This window comes from Phycodurus eques, chromosome 8, assembly GCF_024500275.1.
Source record: "Phycodurus eques isolate BA_2022a chromosome 8, UOR_Pequ_1.1, whole genome shotgun sequence".
In the NCBI taxonomy this organism is placed as follows: domain Eukaryota; kingdom Metazoa; phylum Chordata; class Actinopteri; order Syngnathiformes; family Syngnathidae; genus Phycodurus; species Phycodurus eques.
Window position 1 is genome coordinate 29,843,119 of NC_084532.1, and position 19,491 is coordinate 29,862,609.

General features: G+C 45.3%; 2 protein-coding genes across 11 annotated transcripts in view; both read right to left on the minus strand.

The window, feature by feature from the left end:
- Positions 1-8,477, minus strand: part of kdm4aa (lysine (K)-specific demethylase 4A, genome duplicate a) — a 16,397-nt gene extending 7,920 nt beyond the window's left edge. The window contains exons 1-15 of one of the 6 annotated variants that reach the window (XR_009769005.1): positions 8,370-8,477; positions 7,222-7,389; positions 6,984-7,159; positions 6,350-6,464; positions 6,090-6,283; positions 5,218-5,267; positions 5,037-5,140; positions 4,798-4,935; positions 4,042-4,244; positions 3,846-3,979; positions 2,640-3,016; positions 1,983-2,070; positions 1,699-1,883; positions 480-647; positions 287-363 (exon numbers count right to left, since the gene is read on the minus strand). Coding sequence is in view for 4 of the 6 variants with exons in the window: in XM_061683014.1 (XP_061538998.1) it covers positions 287-363; positions 443-647; positions 1,699-1,883; positions 1,983-2,070; positions 2,640-3,016; positions 3,846-3,979; positions 4,042-4,244; positions 4,798-4,935; positions 5,037-5,140; positions 5,218-5,267; positions 6,090-6,283; positions 6,350-6,464; positions 6,984-7,159; positions 7,222-7,362 (2,187 nt within the window). In the remaining 2 variants the exon portion in view is untranslated. The other 5 variants (XM_061683015.1, XM_061683014.1, XM_061683016.1 and 2 more) reach the window with 5 other exon arrangements.
- Positions 8,478-8,962: 485 nt separating this feature from the next.
- The window catches only part of ptprfa (protein tyrosine phosphatase receptor type Fa), a 68,437-nt gene continuing 57,908 nt past the window's right edge, over positions 8,963-19,491 (minus strand). For all 5 annotated transcript variants that reach the window (XM_061682942.1, XM_061682945.1, XM_061682943.1 and 2 more), the window contains 11 exons: positions 19,130-19,253; positions 18,883-19,058; positions 18,692-18,811; positions 16,809-16,963; positions 15,707-15,992; positions 12,362-12,540; positions 12,152-12,278; positions 11,339-11,464; positions 11,108-11,262; positions 10,394-10,529; positions 8,963-9,843 (listed from right to left, as the gene is read on the minus strand). In XM_061682942.1, the coding sequence (XP_061538926.1) occupies positions 9,775-9,843; positions 10,394-10,529; positions 11,108-11,262; positions 11,339-11,464; positions 12,152-12,278; positions 12,362-12,540; positions 15,707-15,992; positions 16,809-16,963; positions 18,692-18,811; positions 18,883-19,058; positions 19,130-19,253 (1,653 nt within the window). In that variant the 3' untranslated portion in view covers positions 8,963-9,774. The remainder of the gene's footprint in view (positions 9,844-10,393; positions 10,530-11,107; positions 11,263-11,338; positions 11,465-12,151; positions 12,279-12,361; positions 12,541-15,706; positions 15,993-16,808; positions 16,964-18,691; positions 18,812-18,882; positions 19,059-19,129; positions 19,254-19,491) is intronic.

The following is a 19,491-nucleotide window of genomic DNA, read 5'->3' on the forward strand; positions in this document are numbered from 1 at the left end:
ATAACACTTTATTCTCGTAATCTATAATAAGACAAAATTGGTCTCGTACAATTGGGACATTTTTCTTGATAATATAAAAACTTTAACCTCAAAAAAATAAGTTTAGTTTATTACAATTTGTTTTATTTAGAAGAAATATGACTTTTATGTAAAAAATAAGAAATAAAATAAAAATTTTAAAAAGGCAGTGTTTCAATGTACTTTTCCTCCAGGTCTGAAATGTTCCGACTTCCGCGATCAGTTCTCATCGCGTTTAACGCAACTGGACGGCGGCGGCCGGTCTAACCTCCGTCAAGGCGTTGGCTTTGCAGCGGGCGCACTTCCACTCCTTCCTGACGCTGGCGGGATCGACGCCGTAACAGCCTAGAAGGGACAAAATGAAAAAGAGGTGAGCGAGCGGCGGTCGGGAACAGCGGCATCACAGAAAGGCGGGGTAACCGACTGGCGTGAACGCGGACGCTGCACTGTGAGCAGCTGACCAGGAGGCTGGTCCCGTCCTCCTCCAGGCGGGGCGTCGCCGGCGGCTCCCGGCGCTCCGAGTCTTCCTCGGTGGTGGTGGCGAAGCACGTCTCCGGGATCAGCGGCTTGGTGCGCATGCGCCCGCCCGCCACCACCACGGGAGCGTTGGCGCCGCTGGCGCCCTCCGTCTGCAAACGGGACAACATCACAGCTACGTGTGCGATGGACATGAAGAGGAAGAAAATTAAAAAAATTTGCCTCGAAAAAAAGAAAATAAAAAAAATACAATGGACTTAATTATCATATGAAAACTGTTTTTCTAAAAAAAATTAGAAATAAAATAAAAATGTATTTCTTAAAGAAACACAATTTTAGTCTTGTAAAATTACAAGATTATTTCTGGTCATATTGTGATTTTATTTTTATTTTATTTCTTAATCCAGAAATAAAATACGACTTTATTCTCCAAATATCATTACTTCCTTTACCTCAAAACATGAATAGTTTTTATCTTGAGAATGAAAATCTAAAAAAACGCGACTTTATTCTTGAAAGATTTATTTCTTGGGGAAAAAAAAACTATTCTTGTAAGATTCAAAGTTGTCTTTTTTTTTTTTTAATCGAAATTTTTATCTTGAAAAATCTCTCGAAAATGTTATCTTCAAACACATTTGACTTTTGCGCTAAAATCTTTTATTTTATTATTTTTTTCCATGTTTTTTTTTTTTTTTTAAATACTACATCATTCTTGAAAGAAAATACGTTTTCCAATTCTAGATTTTATCTCATAAAACAGTATACTTTTTTAATTTTAAAAGGTCCAACTTTTTAGCTTGCAAATACTAGTTTTTCACCTAAAAAAAGAAATCTGACTTTTGATCTCTGAAAATTTGTTCATCAAAAAATGTTTTTTTATTGGCTTTTTATCTTGAAATTGTCTTAACACATATACTTATTGAGAAAAATGTGACTTTTTGAAATTTGACTTCTTACCTGAACAAATTATTTGTATTTTATTTTATTATTATTATTTCCAAATAACCCCACAAAATTCTTGTTTTTTTTCTTTTTCACAGAAACATCAAAAAGAATTTGACAAACACAAAAAAGTGACTTTATCCCTGTAAAATTTTAATCAGGACTAGCTCGGTACGCACGTGCGTCACATCGACATGAAAGCGGCATCTGTCTGCGCGGGATGAGGATGAGGATGAAGATGAAGATGAAGCAGAGGCGTACCTGCCGGTAGGCGACAAACAGCGAACATATGGAGCAGTACGGCGGCTTGGCGCCCGCCCTCTGGTTGTGCTCGCGCTCCTTCTTCATGTTGGGCGGTCGGCTCTGCCAAAGGTGGGCCAGAGGTTTGGCCCAGCCTTCCCCCTCCGGACTCGCCTCCTTCACGGGGGACGCCTCCTCTGGAGCCTCTGAAATACACACACACACACACACACACATACACACAGTTTGAGGTATGAGGAATGGAACCTGCACACAAAATGTCTGCGGTCCCTCCGCAGGCGCACCTTCATCGCTGAGGATGTCCTTGATGAGCGGGTGGTGTCCCGGCAGCTGACCCAGATCACTCTGCTTGGTGGCCTCTTCTGGCCGCTGCTGGACACAAGCAGTACTGTCACACGACTCGCACCTTACGCCCCTTTGACAGCCCCTGAAAAAGTCGACTTTTTTCCCCCTCCATGTCGCTGTGTTGAAAATGTCTATTTTACAGTTCACACCACAAGCTGGCGCCGATGTCATCTCATCTGATTGCGGGATGCCGTGCCCCTTTCTACCCGCTTTCTGGGCAGCTGTGACAATTGCTTTCAACAGAACAGGACGGGAGAAAAGCGTGTCGCACCCCGTTCGTGGCTTTCCAGAAGTCGCACAGGTAGCATCCCACCTCTGATACGACCTCGGAGAGACGGAAATTGTGCACGTTAACTCAAACCCTGCATTCTGTGTTGGGACGGTTCACGCAGAAAATCAAGTTTGCGTGTACTGCGTATACTTTTCATCGGCCGTGTGTGAAGACTCTTCACCATGTATACATACATATACATACGTATAGCGGGTCTTAAACCACGCGTCAACGGATGCTTCACGTGTCCTTCTCATTTTTGTGCGTCTCAGACGCACATCAAACGAGATCCCTGAAGGGTAATGAAAGATTGGTCAAGACTCACTTTGTTGACGTATGCGTCGTCGTCGCGGTCGCCCCCGCTGCCTTCTTCCTCCTTACGTTCGTCTCTGGGCGCGGCCTCTTCCTCGGCGTAGTCTCCTTTGGCGTAACTGTGCACGTGCAGGACGTCGGCGGGGCTCAGCGTCCTCTGGAAAACCTTCTGTGGAGACACGCCGTCCAGCTTGGGCTCCTCCCTGTCGCCGCCCGCCTCCGCCGAGCACGGCGCCGCCACCTGGCCTTCTGGGGGCTCGGGCGTGTGGTTCGCCGGAGGCTTTGCCTCCTCCTCCTCTTCTCTTGATAACATTTCCGGGCTGCCAGGCTTTTCTTCCCCTTGGTCTTCTTTTTCTTCCTGAGACTCAATCTCCAATTTGACTGTCTGATCTACAGAAAAAAGAAAAAAAAGAAAAAACAAACAAACAAAAAAACATTTTAACTTAGACTTTAAACCAGCAAGCATGAAAGGTTTTTCTTTGGCTTTATACTTTCCAAGGGAAATATTTCCTGAGTGTGCTTGTGAGTCACCGTTGTGTTAAAAATCTAATTAAAACTCTCAATTTTCTTTTGGAAAGCTAAAAAAAATAATAATTAAAAAAATCTAATGACATTTTCTAAAAAAAAAGAAAAAAAAATATTATTTTAAAAATGGCACAAATTTTGCATTTTTTTTTAGAAAAGTGTAAATAACATTTTAAAAACAAAATAAAGTTAAATACAATAAACATTTTGAAAACTAATTCAAATACATTTTTGCAACACTTTACAGATGAAAGCGCCTTATTGTTACTGTGTGTTAATCTTTTCGAAAAATGTGTTAAATTTATTTAAAACAATCTTATTTCTTTTCAAAATCTAGCCATTTAATTCATTGAAATTGTCTTAATATAAATTAAATGTAATTCAGAAATATTAATTTATAAGAAATGAAAGTATATTACATTTTAAAAATATCACAATCTTAAGAGTAATACTTTGTATTATTTTTAAATAATAATGAAACTAAAAATAAATGTAAATTAAAACAAGTACAAATAATGTATTACATTTTTCTTAAATGGCAATTATTTTCAAAATTGTAATAAAATCTAAAATGTATTATCTTTTTTTTGTTCTTTACTTAAAAAATATATATATTTTTTATCTTCTTTATCTCACTTTTTTTCCCACACTGATTCCAAAAGAAGCATTTCCTGAAAGCTCTGGTGCGCGTTACCATGCGTGTCCGCCTCGACTCGGGCGGGAGACTCCATCTTGGCCTTCTTTGGCTCCGCCTCCTCTTCGGCCAACTCGGCCTCGGTGACCTCGGAGGCGTCGAGCGGTCGCTTGGCGGCCGTCTGAGCTTTAGGGCTGAAACGCCGAGACATCAGTCAACATGTCGCCGCACGCCGCCCGTCGACCAACTGGCTTACCCGCCGGCGGGGGGGCGGTCGCAATCGGCGTTGTCAGCGGGCGGGCCGCTCTCCTTCTGGAAGAGGGCGGCTTCGGGCGTGGGCTTGGAGTGGTCGATGGGCGCGTTGTCCTTGCCGGCCTTCCACAGCTTGTAGCGCTCCGGCTGGTACTTACGCACGAACACATCCATGGAGATCTTCACCATGTCCTGGCGGCACGAGCACTGAAAAGTGCGAGCGCAGTTAGACAGGAAGACGAGTAGAACCCTTTAGTCAGCGCTACAGTGTTTCAAATCTTCGAATCGATCGTGGTTTTATTGCATCAACGCAATATCAAATACAATTTAAAAAAGCACACTTCGCAACATTTTCACTTTCAGCAATTAAAGAAAATTATATGTTAAATGAATCAAGTCAAAAAGTGATGATTACATATTTTTAAAAACTATCAATAACATTTAATTGAATCATTTCATAAAATCAACAACAAAATAATCATGAATTTGAATGTAAATGTTTTAATTAAAAACAAATTATGAACAATAACAAATCTCTAAATTAATAAAATGACATTTGCAATTTTTAAAATAAAATAAATGGCATTTTTCTGCTCTTATTTAGTGTTGCTGTTCTATATAAAGTGAACTACACAGAACGGGGGAGGCCAAGCTGACCCGGTAATATTCCGCCTTCGCGAGCAGAATTAGAGCTACAATCGAGACAGGGTGGCGCCCGTTTTGGGGACTAACACTTGACACTGCGTGAAAGCTGGCATACCAGCGTGGCTCGTTTGCCGTAGTCGATCCACCGCTCCGTGGCAAAATTGGTGGACTCGGCGCAGTTAAAGCCGTGGTTGAATCCGGCGTGGTAGCTGTACGGGAAGGTGACGACGAACTGGCCCGCTTCCTGGGTCACCTGCACGATTAACGCCGAGTGTCGTTCAACACAAGCCGAGCACAGAACGTACTGAACGGTTTCATGATGCAGCTTGACTCAAAATCAAAAGAAAGCGTCACCTTTTCGAAGGGAATGCCGTACTTCTTGAGGATGGACGGTGAGATCAAGGTCATCTTGTGGCGCAGGAAGGCCTCGCAGCTCTGAGCGTTGCCGGGAAAGAAACCTACGCGCAAACACGTCACGGTAACACCCTCCTCTTGGCCGCACAAGTTGAAGAAGATAATCGGAAAGCACGCATACCCTTGGCGAGACGTTCCAATCTCCTCCCATGTTCGGGGGGGACAGCATACCTGGGTAGAACATAAACAACAGATGTGATATACCTCATTATTAAACATATAACATATTAAACATTATTAAACTCATTTTTTGTCAATGTCTTTATGTCCCCAAAGTGTTCTGTAAATTGACTGTTTGTTGTACTAGAGCGGCTCCAACTACCGGAGACAAATTCCTTGTGTGTTTTGGACATACTTGGCAAATAAAGATGATTCTGATTCTGATTCTGATTCTGATAGTCTACGCTGTTCAAATTTGCTAGCAAGTGGACAAAATCTCAAGGAGTTTGTCTTTGAAGGACCACTGGAAATGCGTGCAATGGGATGATAAATTGTCAACTTGACACCACAATGGAAGCATTCTTCTGTTGTTTTTGCTCATGATAGAAATGCATACCCAATTTCAAAAATTTCTAGATTAAAGTGGTTCTGAGGGCCAAAATTCCTTACATTCATATTTAAAAGGGACACCTGGAAATTGCAAACTTTAACCCGAAACTGAACCAAAATGGCAACCCTTTTCGGACATAGTTTCTGGAAACATTTTTGTGAGGATACTCATGATAGACATGATTGCTAAGTCAGACTAACTTCGGGAGCTGAATTTTCAGCAAATTCTGAGTTCGCCTTTGAAGGATGCCCGGAAATTGCCAACATGAACCAAAAAGGGCTGCTTTGAACCAAAATGACAGATTTTGCGTCTTTTCTTGAGACTTTTTGGTAGGTCTACTTGCGATAGGCACGTCGACCAAATTTCATTTCGCTTCAGCGGCTGAGCTGTCCCGAAATTTCAGCGGAAGCTAGCGAGAGCGGGTGGGGGTTTTGCCCACGTACCAGGACTTGGGCTCTCCAAAGTGCAAGTAATTGATGCTGTATAGGTCCATGTCCTCTGTGTGCCAGGCAAAGGCAGCCTTCCACATGCCAAAATAAAGATAAGGCGTGTTGACTCCTTTAATCTTCACGCCGCTCTCGTGCTCCACTGTGTCCAAGATGGTGTCCAGGCGGCCGATGTTCCACTCGCACACGTCCTGTGGACGAACAAACGGGTGACCAAGACCGTGAGCCGCGGCGCGGTCCGGGCCCCGGCTACTTACCGGGTCGTACAGGCTCCCGCTGACATCCGCTCCGTAGAGCGGAGGGTTGAACGTCAGATTTTTCCAGAACTTCCGCTCCAGCTCGTTAAAGTCCACGTAGCGCGGATGGCAGAACCTGGAAAGGTAGAAATAAATGAAAACCTTTTCATAATGTATATCCATGTGTAATATGGCTTAGTATTGTCGCTATCACAGACAATGCCGCTGACTATTCTTGCTGCTATTTGTTCACATTAGCTTATACAGGATAGCATAGTAGAGGTACATCTGCAATATACCGCTTATGTTTACACTATCGATTGATACCTCTATACTTTTCTGCTACTTATAATGCTGCTGACTATAACCGCTGCCCTTCACATTGACTTCTGTACATTCTTATATAATGCTTATATATAGACTATATTGATACATGTATAGTAGCTTTGCTTCATAAAAATGCTACTGACTATTATTGCTGATGTTCACAAAAACCTTTGTATACATAAATTAATTTCAAATATTGCTGAATTCTATTTATTAATACATGAATAGTTTTTTCTGTTACATACAACATTGCAGATTATAATTGTTGCTTATAATATTCACGTAATAAAGGCTTCTGCTACTCTAGCTGATTGCATGTGAAGGTTACTTGTCCATGTTGGAGGTCTTGCGGAACTCTTGCACGGTCATGGGCTTCTTCTGGATGTTGTACTGCGTGAAGAGGCCCGACTGGCCCGTCACCACCTGCTGGATGGGAGCGGGAATGACCAGCTCGTCCGTGTCGTCGTACGTCTTCCGCGGCCTCCAGCCTTTGGGCGGGATCACCTGCACCGGGAACATGTCAGCGGGACGTTCGGCCGGCGAGGTCGCAAAGGGGCCGGACGTACCTTGGCCATTCCGGCCCGGTGCGCTCCCCGAGACTCCATGAAGGCCACGTAGCGGCGGAAGTCTCGGAACTCCTCCGCCGAGGGCGTGAACGTCATGATGCCGCAGGCCGCAGCGCTCCGGGCGGCCGGGTTGGCGCTCATCGTGGACGTCTGCTTTCTGCTACGGGGCTGGAAAATACAGTGGCGCCTTGAGATACGAGTGATCCCCGCTTACGAGTTTTTCCCGACATGAGCCATCATTCGGATGCTGTTATTGTTGTTGTTTTTGATTCGACATGCAAGAAAAATTTTAGACGTATTAATTTTGTAATGTATATATTTTCTTGTAAACAGCTCAGAAAATTGATGTATTCTTCCCCTTGCTTCTTTTCAGTGGGACTTTGTGTTTTCATGTAAACATATTTACTTTTTAAAAATCTGTAATGGGGGGGGGGGAGTTAAAACGTCGTAATGTCGCTACCGTCGTAAACCAAGGATCCCCAGTCAAGCTTCCCTTCTTGACCCATTTGTTGAGAATGACTGTTTCAGAGCCAATTCTTTTAATTTTTTTCCCCAACGCATTGATGAGGAGTATGGAGAGAAGCTCCTAGAAGTCCAACTAGGCGACGGAAGAACTCTAAAGGCTCCAAGTACCGCTGATAAAGAGCATAACAAACGTAAACGTGGTGTGGCTAATGCGCTGTTTAAACACTACCGAACCGTCCAATCGCAAACCAGCCCGCCTACTCGAGCCGGCCAATTAAACACGCGCAGGCCGGGGATTGGCCGAAGGGCGTGTCTGCCACCGGCTGTGACCCAATGACAGCCAAGCTCCTCGGAAAAATATTTACTAGCTAAATATGCTAACACTTTGGACAGCCCGTTTCGCCTTGTGAGGTTAAAGTCAACTCAGAAATCAGGAGAGCGAACACGACTTTCAGGAATACAAAATGTGCAATAAACACGTGTAGGTATGTGAAAAGTTGAACGTTTAAAGGAGATGAGATGCGGTGTGAGCGCACTAAAAACTGACAGCTGCCCTCGCTTAGCACGTTAGCTCAACTAGCAAACACAGCTTGTTGCTCGCCGCCTCTCTTCGCCACAAAACTAGCTTTTGCTCACACTTTTCCGCGCGCAAACCTAACGCGAAAGATCTCAAATTCACTTACGTGCGAAGCAACGCGGATGTGTTGTTAACCCTCGCAAGCCGCGAGTTAGCGGAGTAGGAAGAGAAACGTGAAGTTCACGGAGAAAAGACGACAGTCGTCCATAACGGCGGTGACGCACGCATGCGCAGTCTGCGTTTGTTTACATGAGGTCAGGGGGCGGGGCTTGCGGTTCTCACTCACAATGAAAATGTCCCAATATGTGATTTAAGTTGAGTGAGTTTTACGTTCACTAAATTAATATGACAAATGAAACTACATTTTATGCGTCATTTTCATATAACTTGATCAATAATGGTATAAATGCTTGTACAATAATAATAATAATATTTAAAAATATATATAATTTAGCTACTCTTATACAGTATGCCACCTTGGTTTTACATGGGTTGTTTCCCATTCTGAAAGTCACGAGTCTATTTTGACAGGCATGTGCAGGCAATGATTATGATCATGAGAAATATAGTATGACAGCTATACACTGCAGCCTACTGTGCAATGTAGAGTGGATTTTGGCACGAACAACATACTGTCAATGAATACGGAAAAAATATAGAAGTAAATGCAAGTGAAATGGAATGATGAGTCTGAACATCAAGGTTTCCAAAGCCTTTTATTTCCATCTTTTGTATTTAAAAATAGAGAAGAGATCACGTATGCAAGAGACAACATAAAATCTATATTTTTTCGATTGACCGTAATGCATCTCCCCTCATCCACAGATGACTGAAGCACTGTCATTTGGTCACTTGGCACCCCCCAAAATGACTAAACCTCATAAACGATACTTTCTCATCTTTGGAGTGACACGTCATTATTCTCCTCTGTTTGATGACTATATCGTTTGAAAATCCCAATATGTCAGGGTACACTCCTTGTATACTGGACCACAGCTCACGTATACCAAGAAGTGCACCCAGACTTGCAGTGGCTCCACTTCCTGTTGAGCTTTTCAGAGCCATGAAGTTTGCATTTGAACCGTTTGTCTGACGTGCTCCGTCGTTAGGGAGTTAGAACACCCCAAAAATAAACGTCGTCAAGAAGTTTGGACCCCCACTCGCGCGAGAAAAATAAAAAATAAAAATAACATTGGAGTATCATGTCTATGGTGGAAAAGCAAAGTAGCAGCAGGTGAATATTAATAATACTAATAGTCATCATGATCATAGCATGTTGGAAAAGACATGTCTTCAGCAGTGCTTATCGAAAATGAAAAGATTAATAGATATTGATATAAAATCATTTGTACAAGATGAAGGAAGGAGCCACGGGTGTTTGGGGGTTCCGGGAGGGGTTGGCCAGGTTTCGGCGAGAGTCGGGAGTCGGTCAGGCCCCCGACTGGCGGTCACCTCCTCGTGGTCGGAGCGTAGCGGGCATGGCTGGCGCAAGGGTGGTCTTCAGGGTGCGGTTATGTTGCATAGTGGTCAAAGCTTCCCAGGTACTCCAGAGCGGCCCGGTAGCACAGCTGGTACTGGTCCTGAAGGCACAAGACGGAATCACTCCCGATCCGCCATATTAAGGGCGTCAAACTTATTTTCATCGCGGGCCACATTGCTGGTACGGTTTCCCTCAGAGGGCTGTTATAACTGTCAAACCATATAAATGTTTCATCACCTCATCGTAGTAATACATATACATAACAAATTCATGGATAACTAGTTTTGAAATCAGAGGTCAAGGATACCTGTTTGTTCAACTATTGTTCACGTTACTGTAAAAGGGGCTTTGTAACAAAACAAATTCTGCAGATTTTAGCAAGAATCATGGAAGTTGACACAAATTATTTTCTTTCGCAGGCCACATAAAATGATGTGGCGGGCCACATGTGGCCTCTGGGCCTTGAGTTTGACACCTGTGCGCTATATAGTAACCACTATGAGTTTGGCTTTTATTGCAATGTTTGTTTTCAATGTGTAATCCTTTGTTTTGTGGTTTTTTTTTTGGTTTTTTTGTTTTGTTTTGGTGGTTGTTTTGTGGTTTGCTAACTTTTGCGGTTACTTGTTCCGGAACAAGTAACCGATCGTTACCTCGGTCTGCACCATGGCGGGCCGCTGAGTCCTGAGGGTCTTGACCGTGTGGAAGACATCGAGCGCGCCCTCGTACCTCATCCTCTCCAGGACGACGCTCAGCGTGATGAAGACGCCGCTGCGCCCCACGCCGGCGCTGGTGGGCGGGTACACGGCTTTAGGACAACCAATCACAGGCCGACGACTGACTGACTAACTATATGAGCTAACTCCCTCTCCAAAAAAAATGCTGGACTAACTTTCTAAGTGACGAACTATATAACTAGCTAACTGATTAACTGACTGACTGATTGACTACATAAGCAACTAAGAGACAAATTGACTGACCGACGAACTAAATTACTACATACCTAAGTAGCTGGCTAATTGACTAGTTAGCTGAGTAACTACCAGTAACTGACTGACCAACTAACTATTTAACTTACTAACTATAGAACCAACTAACTGAACTAATGACTGGCTGACTAAAAACATGACTGACGAGCTAACTAATAATTATTAATATAGCACATTAAACAAAACATGTAGTGTTCTACTTTGTTTGTCAAAGCACTCTGTGAGCTAACTACCTAACAAACTAACTGACTAACTAACTAACTGACTGACTGACCGACTAACTAAATGGCTGACCAAGTGACTAAGAAGATAACTAAGTAAGTGTGGGTTAGTGTGGCGCGTGCGTGATGCGAGTGGAGCAAGATGGGGCACGGCCACCTGCAGTGCACAGTGATTGGTCCGTCCTGGCCGAACTGCTCCTTGGTTTTGTGGACTTGTCCGATGAAGTCTATGAAGCCTTCCCCGTTCTTGGGCACTCCCTGCTCGGGCCAGTCGCTGAACTGGAACTGCCTGATGGTCCTCGACTGGCCGTCCTGATCGACAAAGACGGACGAACGCTTGCTACGGTACGCCTCGCGCAAAGATAGCAAACAAACGGTCGCCACCTACCCTGGCGTCAGTCACTTTGAACTCCCTCAGGACGTACTGCGGCATGTTGTACTCGGCCATGGGGTCCACTACAAAGTACTGGTAGCGGGCCGAGCGCTCAGCGGGCCAGTACTGGTGGCACTTTTCCTGCAGAAGAGATGGAATTTTAGGGGGACGCTAACAATGGTAGCGCACAGAGTTCTGGGAGGTTCGTCGAAAACCTACTGTTGGAAATAACATTTGAACGGAAGGTCATACAAAGATATATATTTGATTTGTAGTACCACAGTTTTCGCAATGTGCTTTCCAACGTCCTTCTATGATATCAGGAAGTGCGAGAGCCACCATTTGCTGCGTTTTGTCAGTCTACAGATCGGTACCTTTGGAAATAACTTTTGAACAGAAGCTGCTACAGGGATGAATTTGACGTATATCCCCGCATTTTTAGGGTTGAGCTTTCCTACGGTACGACCCACATCCTTGTACGAAGTCGGGAAGTGTCAGAGTCACGATTTGGAGTGTTTCGACGATCCGTGGATCGTTCCCATTGGAAAAAACGTTTGAACGGAAAGTCATACGGGGATGAATTTGACTTCTACCCTCGGGTTTCCAGGGCCGAGCTTTTAAACGATACTGCCCACCTACCTTTAACCAAACTGGGATTTTGGGTGTTTTGCTAGTACTGTACTTGGATAGTTCCCATTGGAAACAGGTTTTGAACAGAAACACATGCAGAGATGAAATGAACTCAACCCCCACATCTTTAGGGGGCGCTTTCCAACAGTACGACCCGCATCCTTCTCCATTTCACTGTTATCTCCAGTCATGTTTTACCCGTCCCATCTCGCGCAGTTTGGTGAGCATGACGACGATGGTGGAGTTGTGTTCCCACAGCATCCTCCAGAAGTCCTCGGTGGTCTCGGCTAAGGGGCCCTGGGTGGCCATGTAGGCTCTCTGCATCCTGGTGAAGCGAACACAAAACCGGCCAGTGAGAACGGAGCGCCAGCGAGCGCCACTGCAGAAATACCCGACGAGCGGACGGGCCTGTATCCGTCGATGAAGCTGGCGTTGATGTAGTCGGAGCCCTCCACGCCTCGGATGGGCTGCAGGCAGACGCGGCTGGACTCGAAAGGCATGATGTTCACCAGGCGGTTCTTGAACTTGTTGCACGGCAGGTTGGCGCTGATGAAACGTGAGGTATGTGCTTTGGAATTGGCCAACTTCTGCACAGACACGCGCACACACACCTTTGTTGACTTCAGTTGTGCTGTCTAAATAATTCAAATCAAATCATTCAGAATTATATATGCTGAATGTAGAAATATTCTTAAATATGCACTGTCGGTATAAGTAGCAGCGGCACGGTGGACGACTGGTCAGAGCGTCAGTCTCACAGTTCTGAGGACCCGGGTTCAATCCCCGGCCGCGACATGTGTGGAGTTTGCATGTTCTCCCCGTGCCTGCGTGGGTTTTCTCCGGGCACTCCGGTTTCCTCCCACATCCCAAAACATGCATAAATTGGAGACTCTAAATTGCCCGTAGGTGTGACTGTGAGTGCGAATGGTTGTTTGTTTAGTATGTGCCCTACGATTGGCTGGCAACCAGTTCAGGGTGTACCCCGCCTCCTGCCCGATGACAGCTGGGACAGGCTCCAGCACGCCCGCGACCCTAGTGAGGAGAAGCGGCTCAGAAAATGGATGGATGGATGGTATAAGTAACTTGAAGAAAATATGCACTGTATGTGGAAATAAAAAAAATAAAATAAAAATGTTTTAACATATCCATGCATCCATTTTCTACGGCTTATCCGAGGTCGGGTCGCGGGGGCAGTAGCTTTCGCAGGGACGTCCAGACTTCCCTCTCCCCAGCCACCTCACCTGGCTCCTCTCAATGTGAAGGAGCAGGAGCTCTACTCTGAGATCCTCCCGGATGACCGAGCTTCTCACCCTATCTCGACCCACAGCTCGTGACCGTAAGTGAGGGTAGGAACGTAGATCGACCGGTAAATCGAGAGCTTCGCCTTTCGGCTTAGCTCCTTCTTTACCACAACGGACCGATACAAAGTCCGCATCACGCGTTCCATTCTTCCCTCACTCGTGAACAAGACCCCAAGATACTTGAACTCCTCCACTTGGGGCAGGATCTCATCCCCGACCCGGAGAGGGTACGCCACCCTTTTCCAACTGAGGACCACGGTCTCAGATTTTGTTGCCGATTCTCATCCCAGCCGCTTCACACTCGGCTGTGAAACGCTGAAGCGAGAGTTGGAGATCACGGCTTGATGAAGCCAACAGAACCACATCATCTGCAAAAAGCAGAGATGCAATACTGAGGCCACCAAAGCGGACCCCCTCTATGCCTCGGCTGCGCCTGGAAATTCTGTCCATAAAAGTTATGAACAGAATCGGTGACATAGGGCAGCCTTGGCGGAGTCCAACCCTCACTGGAAACGAGTCTGACCTACTGCTGGCAATGCAGACCAAACTCTGACACCGGTAGTACAGGGACCGAACCTCCTGTATAAGTGGGTTCGGTACCCCATACTCCCGAAGCACCCTCCACAGGACTCCCCGAGGGACACGGTCGAACGCCTTCTCCAAGTCCACAAAACACATGTAGACTGGTTGGGCAAACTCCCGCGCACCCTCGAGGACCCTGCCGAGGGTGTAGAGCTGGTCCACTGTTCCACGGCCAGGACAAAAACCACACTGCTCCTCCTGAATCTGAGATTCGACTTTCAGACGGACCCTCCTCTCCAGCACCCCTGAGTAGACCTGAGTAGACCTTACCAGGGAGGCTGAGGAGTGTGATCCCCTTGTAGATGGAACCCACCCTCCGTGCGGAGGCGTGTCAACCAGGACAGGCCCACAACATCCAGAGCCTTGAGGAACTCCGGGCGAATCTCATCCACCCTTACCACCGAGGAGCTTTTTAACACCTTGGTGACCTCAACCCCAGAGATAGGAGAGCCCGATAATATAATTAGATAATATAGATAATTTCCAACAGACGAAACTGGATCAGCGCCAACCACTTCACGGTGTACCCGGCCTCTCGCCCGAAAGACAGCTGGGATAGGCTGCAGCACACCCGACCCCCGTGAGGACAAGCGGTTCGAAAAAAATTGATGAATGAATGTGTGAATCAGAAGCCTATAAAAACATGTTTTTCAACTATTACATTTCTATTCAAAGAGGGATTGGTAACAAAAAAATGCTTGCAAATATCTCGATGGTTTTACACCAGAACACAATGAGCAATTTTGATTTGCTTTCGCGGGCCACATAAAATGATGTGGCGGACCAGATCTGGCCCCCGGGGCACCAGTTTGACACCTGTGCTAAAGGCACATTTTTATCATAACCTTACAATAAAGGACAGTTCGTTATGAAAATTATAATTACAGTAGTAACTTCAATCAATTTTATTGACAACCGCACCATTAAATCAATGAATTAATAACTAATTACTATGTAGTCTATTATGTATTACTCATACATTATCGATCCATCCATCCATTTTATGTACCGCTTTATCCTCACGCGGGTTGCGGGCGTGCTGCAGCCTATTCCAGCTATCTTTCGGGCGAGAGGCCGGGTACACCCTGAACCGGTCGCCAGCCAATCGCAGGGCACATAGAAACAAACAACCAGTCACACTCACATTCACAACTACGGGCAATTTAGAGTCTTCGATCAACCTACCACGCCTGTTTTTGGGCTGTTGGAGGAAACCGGAGTGCCCGGAGAAAAGCCACGCAGGCACGGGGAGAACATTTGAATCCCGGTCCTCAGAACTGTGAGGCAGATGTGCTAACCAGTTGGCCACCATGCCGTCCATTATTCATTAATTCCATCCATCCATCCATCTTCTGAGCCGCTTCTCCTCACTAGGGTCGCCGGGCACTGGAGCCTATCTCAACTGACTTCGGGCGAAAGGCGGACTCCACCCTGAACTGGTCGCCAGTCAGTCGCAGGGCACATATAGACACGGACAACCATTCGCACTCACATTCTGAGTGGGAACTGAACCCACGCTGCTGCACCAAAGTCAGGACCACTACACCATCAGTGACCCCATTTAATTTTAAATAAACAAAATGACAATACACAAATCTTTATCCATGCTAAAAAGAAACTATTATATAAATATTTCATGACAAAATAATGAATATTATTACATATGAAATGGTCATTTTTGTTCTGAGCATGGATTCCAATTTTATATAATACGTATATGAATAATATACACTATATAAAAAAATATGTGATGTTGAAAATGGGATTGGCCGATTCTTTAGGTAAACGTTCCCAAAACTACTAAGCTGCATCACAGAGTAGACTGTTTATAATATTTATATAATATTAATAAACCAAAGCCAATATTGACCTTAAACTCCAGTTCCATGGCGGTGACGGTCTCCCCGGTCGGCACTTGGCTGAGCTTGTGTATGTGCGCGTAGAGGTTTCGGGCCGCCACTTCGGTGTTCCCGCAGACGGCGGCCTCCAGCAGGGCCTCGTGGATGAACACGTACTGGTCCTCGGTCTGGACCATGTAGTTCCTCTGGGCCCTCATGCAGGTGACGTGTCCGTACACGTCCACCGAATGCTCGTGCTTCATGCGCTCCAGCATGGCGTCGATCACCATGAAGCAGCCCGTGCGGCCAACCCCCGCGCTGGAAGCACGTCACCGCACGCTGTCATGCTAGGCTAGCGTGCTACGCGATCATGCCAAAATATGGTGTCACGCTATAATCTTATGCTAGCATGCTATACTATGACGCTTTGCTACGATGCTATGGTATCATATCGGGATGTTCGATATCACTTTTTTCAGACTGATACCCGTACTAGTCGAGTATTGACTATTGAGTACTCATTGCTACCGCGTACCGACACTACAAATACATTTGATATGTAAAATTTCAATGAGCACAATGACAGATAATTGTGAACAAAGATCTTTCGATCTTTATGATGCACATGATAATTTGCCAATGTTTCAAACCGCTGCAGCGGCAATTACAGGCGAAGAGAACTTACTCAATGTTAGATTTTATTTTTTTTGCCGTAAGTATCAGTCAACGGTATTGGCAGCCTTCACAAGTACACGATACCTTGAAATAAGACTAGTATCGTCCCAATATCGATACCTGGTATCGGTATTTGCCCATCCCTAGTATCATACTATGATGATATGCTATGATGCTACGTGATGATGCTAGGCCACGATGCTATGCTACAATGCGAGGCTATAATATTAAGCTATGACATCAACTGTATCTGATGTCGCACTTCAAGTTTTGCTGTCACGGTATGATATCACACCGTAATGCTACGCTACGATGCTATGGCACGATGCTACCGTATGTTGCTATGCAATGATGTCACACTGTTTAGGTAGCCAACGCAATAGCACGGCCAATAGCTTTATGTGGCTGTGCTAGCTGGCGTTAGCAATATATTGCAAGTGTGTTTTCTTGCGCGATCACCTGCAGTGGACCACCATGGGTCCGGCGTCCGGGGGGTTGCAGGCTTTGACCCTGCGCAGGAAGGCCAGCGTGGGCGTGGGATACTCAGGCACGCCGTGGTCGGGCCAGGCCATGAACTGGAACTGGCGCACCTCCCTCCTCTCGCTCGAACCATTCTGATGGAAACATGATAATTTGATACGTGAAATGTCATGTAAATATGCAATATTAGAGGTACATACGTTACAGATTACACATACACATTACAGATCTATAGACATTAAATATGTAAATGTGGTACATTAGAGGTGTATAGAAATTAAAGATGATGTAAATGTGGTACATCAAAAGTGGATAGACATTAAATACGTAAATGTGGTACATTAGAGGCGTGTAGAAGAAATAAAATATGGTACATTAGAGGTGTATGGACATTAATGTGGTACATAACGGTATATACATTAAATATGATGTATAAATTACAACCCCAATTCCAGTGAAGTTGGGACGTTGTGTTAAACATAAATAAAAACAGAATACAATGATTTGTGAATCATGTTCAACCTATATTTAAATGAATACACTACAAAGACAAGATATTTCATGTTCAAACTGATCAACTTGATTGTTTTTAGCAAATAATCAATAACAATAATAATTTTATGGCTGCAACACGTTCCAAAAAAAGCTGAGAAAGTTGAGGAATGCTCATCAAACACCTGTTTGGAACATCCCACAGGTGTACACGCTCATTGGGGACAGGTGGGTGCCGTGATGGCTTCCCTGAAATGCTCAGTTAAGCACAAGCAAAGATGGGGCGAGGTTCACCTCTTTGCGAACAAGTGCGGGAGAAAATAGTCCAACAGTTTAAGGACAATGTTCCTCAACAAACAAGGAATTTAGGGATTTCATCATCGACGATCCAGAATATCATCAAAAGGTTCCGAGAATCTGGAGAAATCACTGCATGTAAGCGGCAAGGCCGAAAACCGACATTGAATGCCCGTGACCTTCGATCCCTCAGGCGGCTCTGCATCAAAAACCGACATCGATGTGTAAAGGATATCACCACATGGGCTCAGGAACACTTCAGAAAACCAATGTCAATAAATACAGTTCGGCGCTACATCCGTAAGTGCAACTTGAAACTCTACTATGCAAAGCAAAAGCCATTTATCAACAACACCCAGAAAGCTCATCTAAGATGGACCGACGCAAAGTGGAAAAGTGTTCTGTGGTCCGACGAGTCCGCATTTCAAATTGTTTTGGGAAATTGTGGACGTCGTGTCCTCCGGGCCAAAGAGGAAAAGAACCATCCGGACTGTTATGGACAGAAAGTTCAAAAGTCAGCATCTGTGATGGTATGGGGCTGTGTTAGTGCCAATGGCATGGGCAACTTACACATCTGTGAAGGCACCATTCATGCTGAAAGGTACTTACAGGTTTTGGAGAAACATACGCTGCCATCCAAGCGACGGCTTTTTCATGGGTGCCCCTGCTTATTTCAGCAAGACAATGCCAAAACCACATTCTGCACGTGTTACAACAGCGTGGCTTGGTAGTAAAAGAGTGCGGGTACTGGACTGGCCTGGCTGCCGTCCAGACCTGTCTCCCATTGAAAATGTTTGGCGCATTATGAAGCGTAAAATACGACAACGGAGACTGTTGAATGGCTGAAGAGCAAGAATGGGAAAAGAAGACAAAGCTTCAACAATTAGCATCCTCAGTTCCCAAACGTTTATTGAATGTTGTTCAAAGAAAATGCGATGTAACACAGTGGTAAACATGACCCTATTCTGTTTTAATTTATGTTTAACACAACATTCCAACTTCATTGGAATTGGGGTTGTACATTCGCGGTATACAACATTAAATATGATCGAAATATGGTATATTAATCGGACCTTGTAGAGTGCGAATGTGCGCACGCTGTAGGTGGCCAACTCCACAGTGTCCAGCACGGTCACCTGGATCATGCCGTAGGTTTCAGTACCACGACTGGGCCAGTACTGCTCGCACTTCACCTACAAAGACATGAACATCCTCATCCTCATCCTCAACATCCTCATCATCATCACCCTCGTCATGATCCTACTCGCGACTTCTCCTCCAGACGCGTCATCATGACGACTGTGCAGGTGCGCTGTTCCCACACGAGCCTCCAGAAGTCTCCGAGCGTGTCGGGCAGCGGTCCCTGCGTGGCGATGTAGGCGTTCTGCTTCCTGTAGCCGTCCACGTAGTTTCCGTTGATGTAGTCGCTGCCCAGAACTCCTGAGACGAAGGCAGATTCAAATCAGATGAGCCGCGTCGGAATCACAAAGCAGGCGGTCGGTGGCGCTCACCGTCCACGGGCGTGAGGAGGACTCTGGAGTGGTCGTAGGCGGTGACATTGGCATAGCGATTCTTGGGCTTGTTGATCTCCATGTTGGAATGTTCCCACGTGAACTGCTGACCGGGGTCGATGGACTGAAGGGAGACACGGAAACGTCGCCTTTGTTACGAGCATCCGTCCGAAAATTCTTTGGATTCCCGCCGTTTAAAATACAATGACAAAAAACAAAACCACGTGATGCGGTTCACTCCCGTTACAAGACAAACGGTTCACTCCAATTTGGATGCGACGCAATTCAATTACAATTACGATCAGATTCATTCCAGTCACAATATGATTCACACTTGAAAAATTGTTCGAACTTTGCGCTAG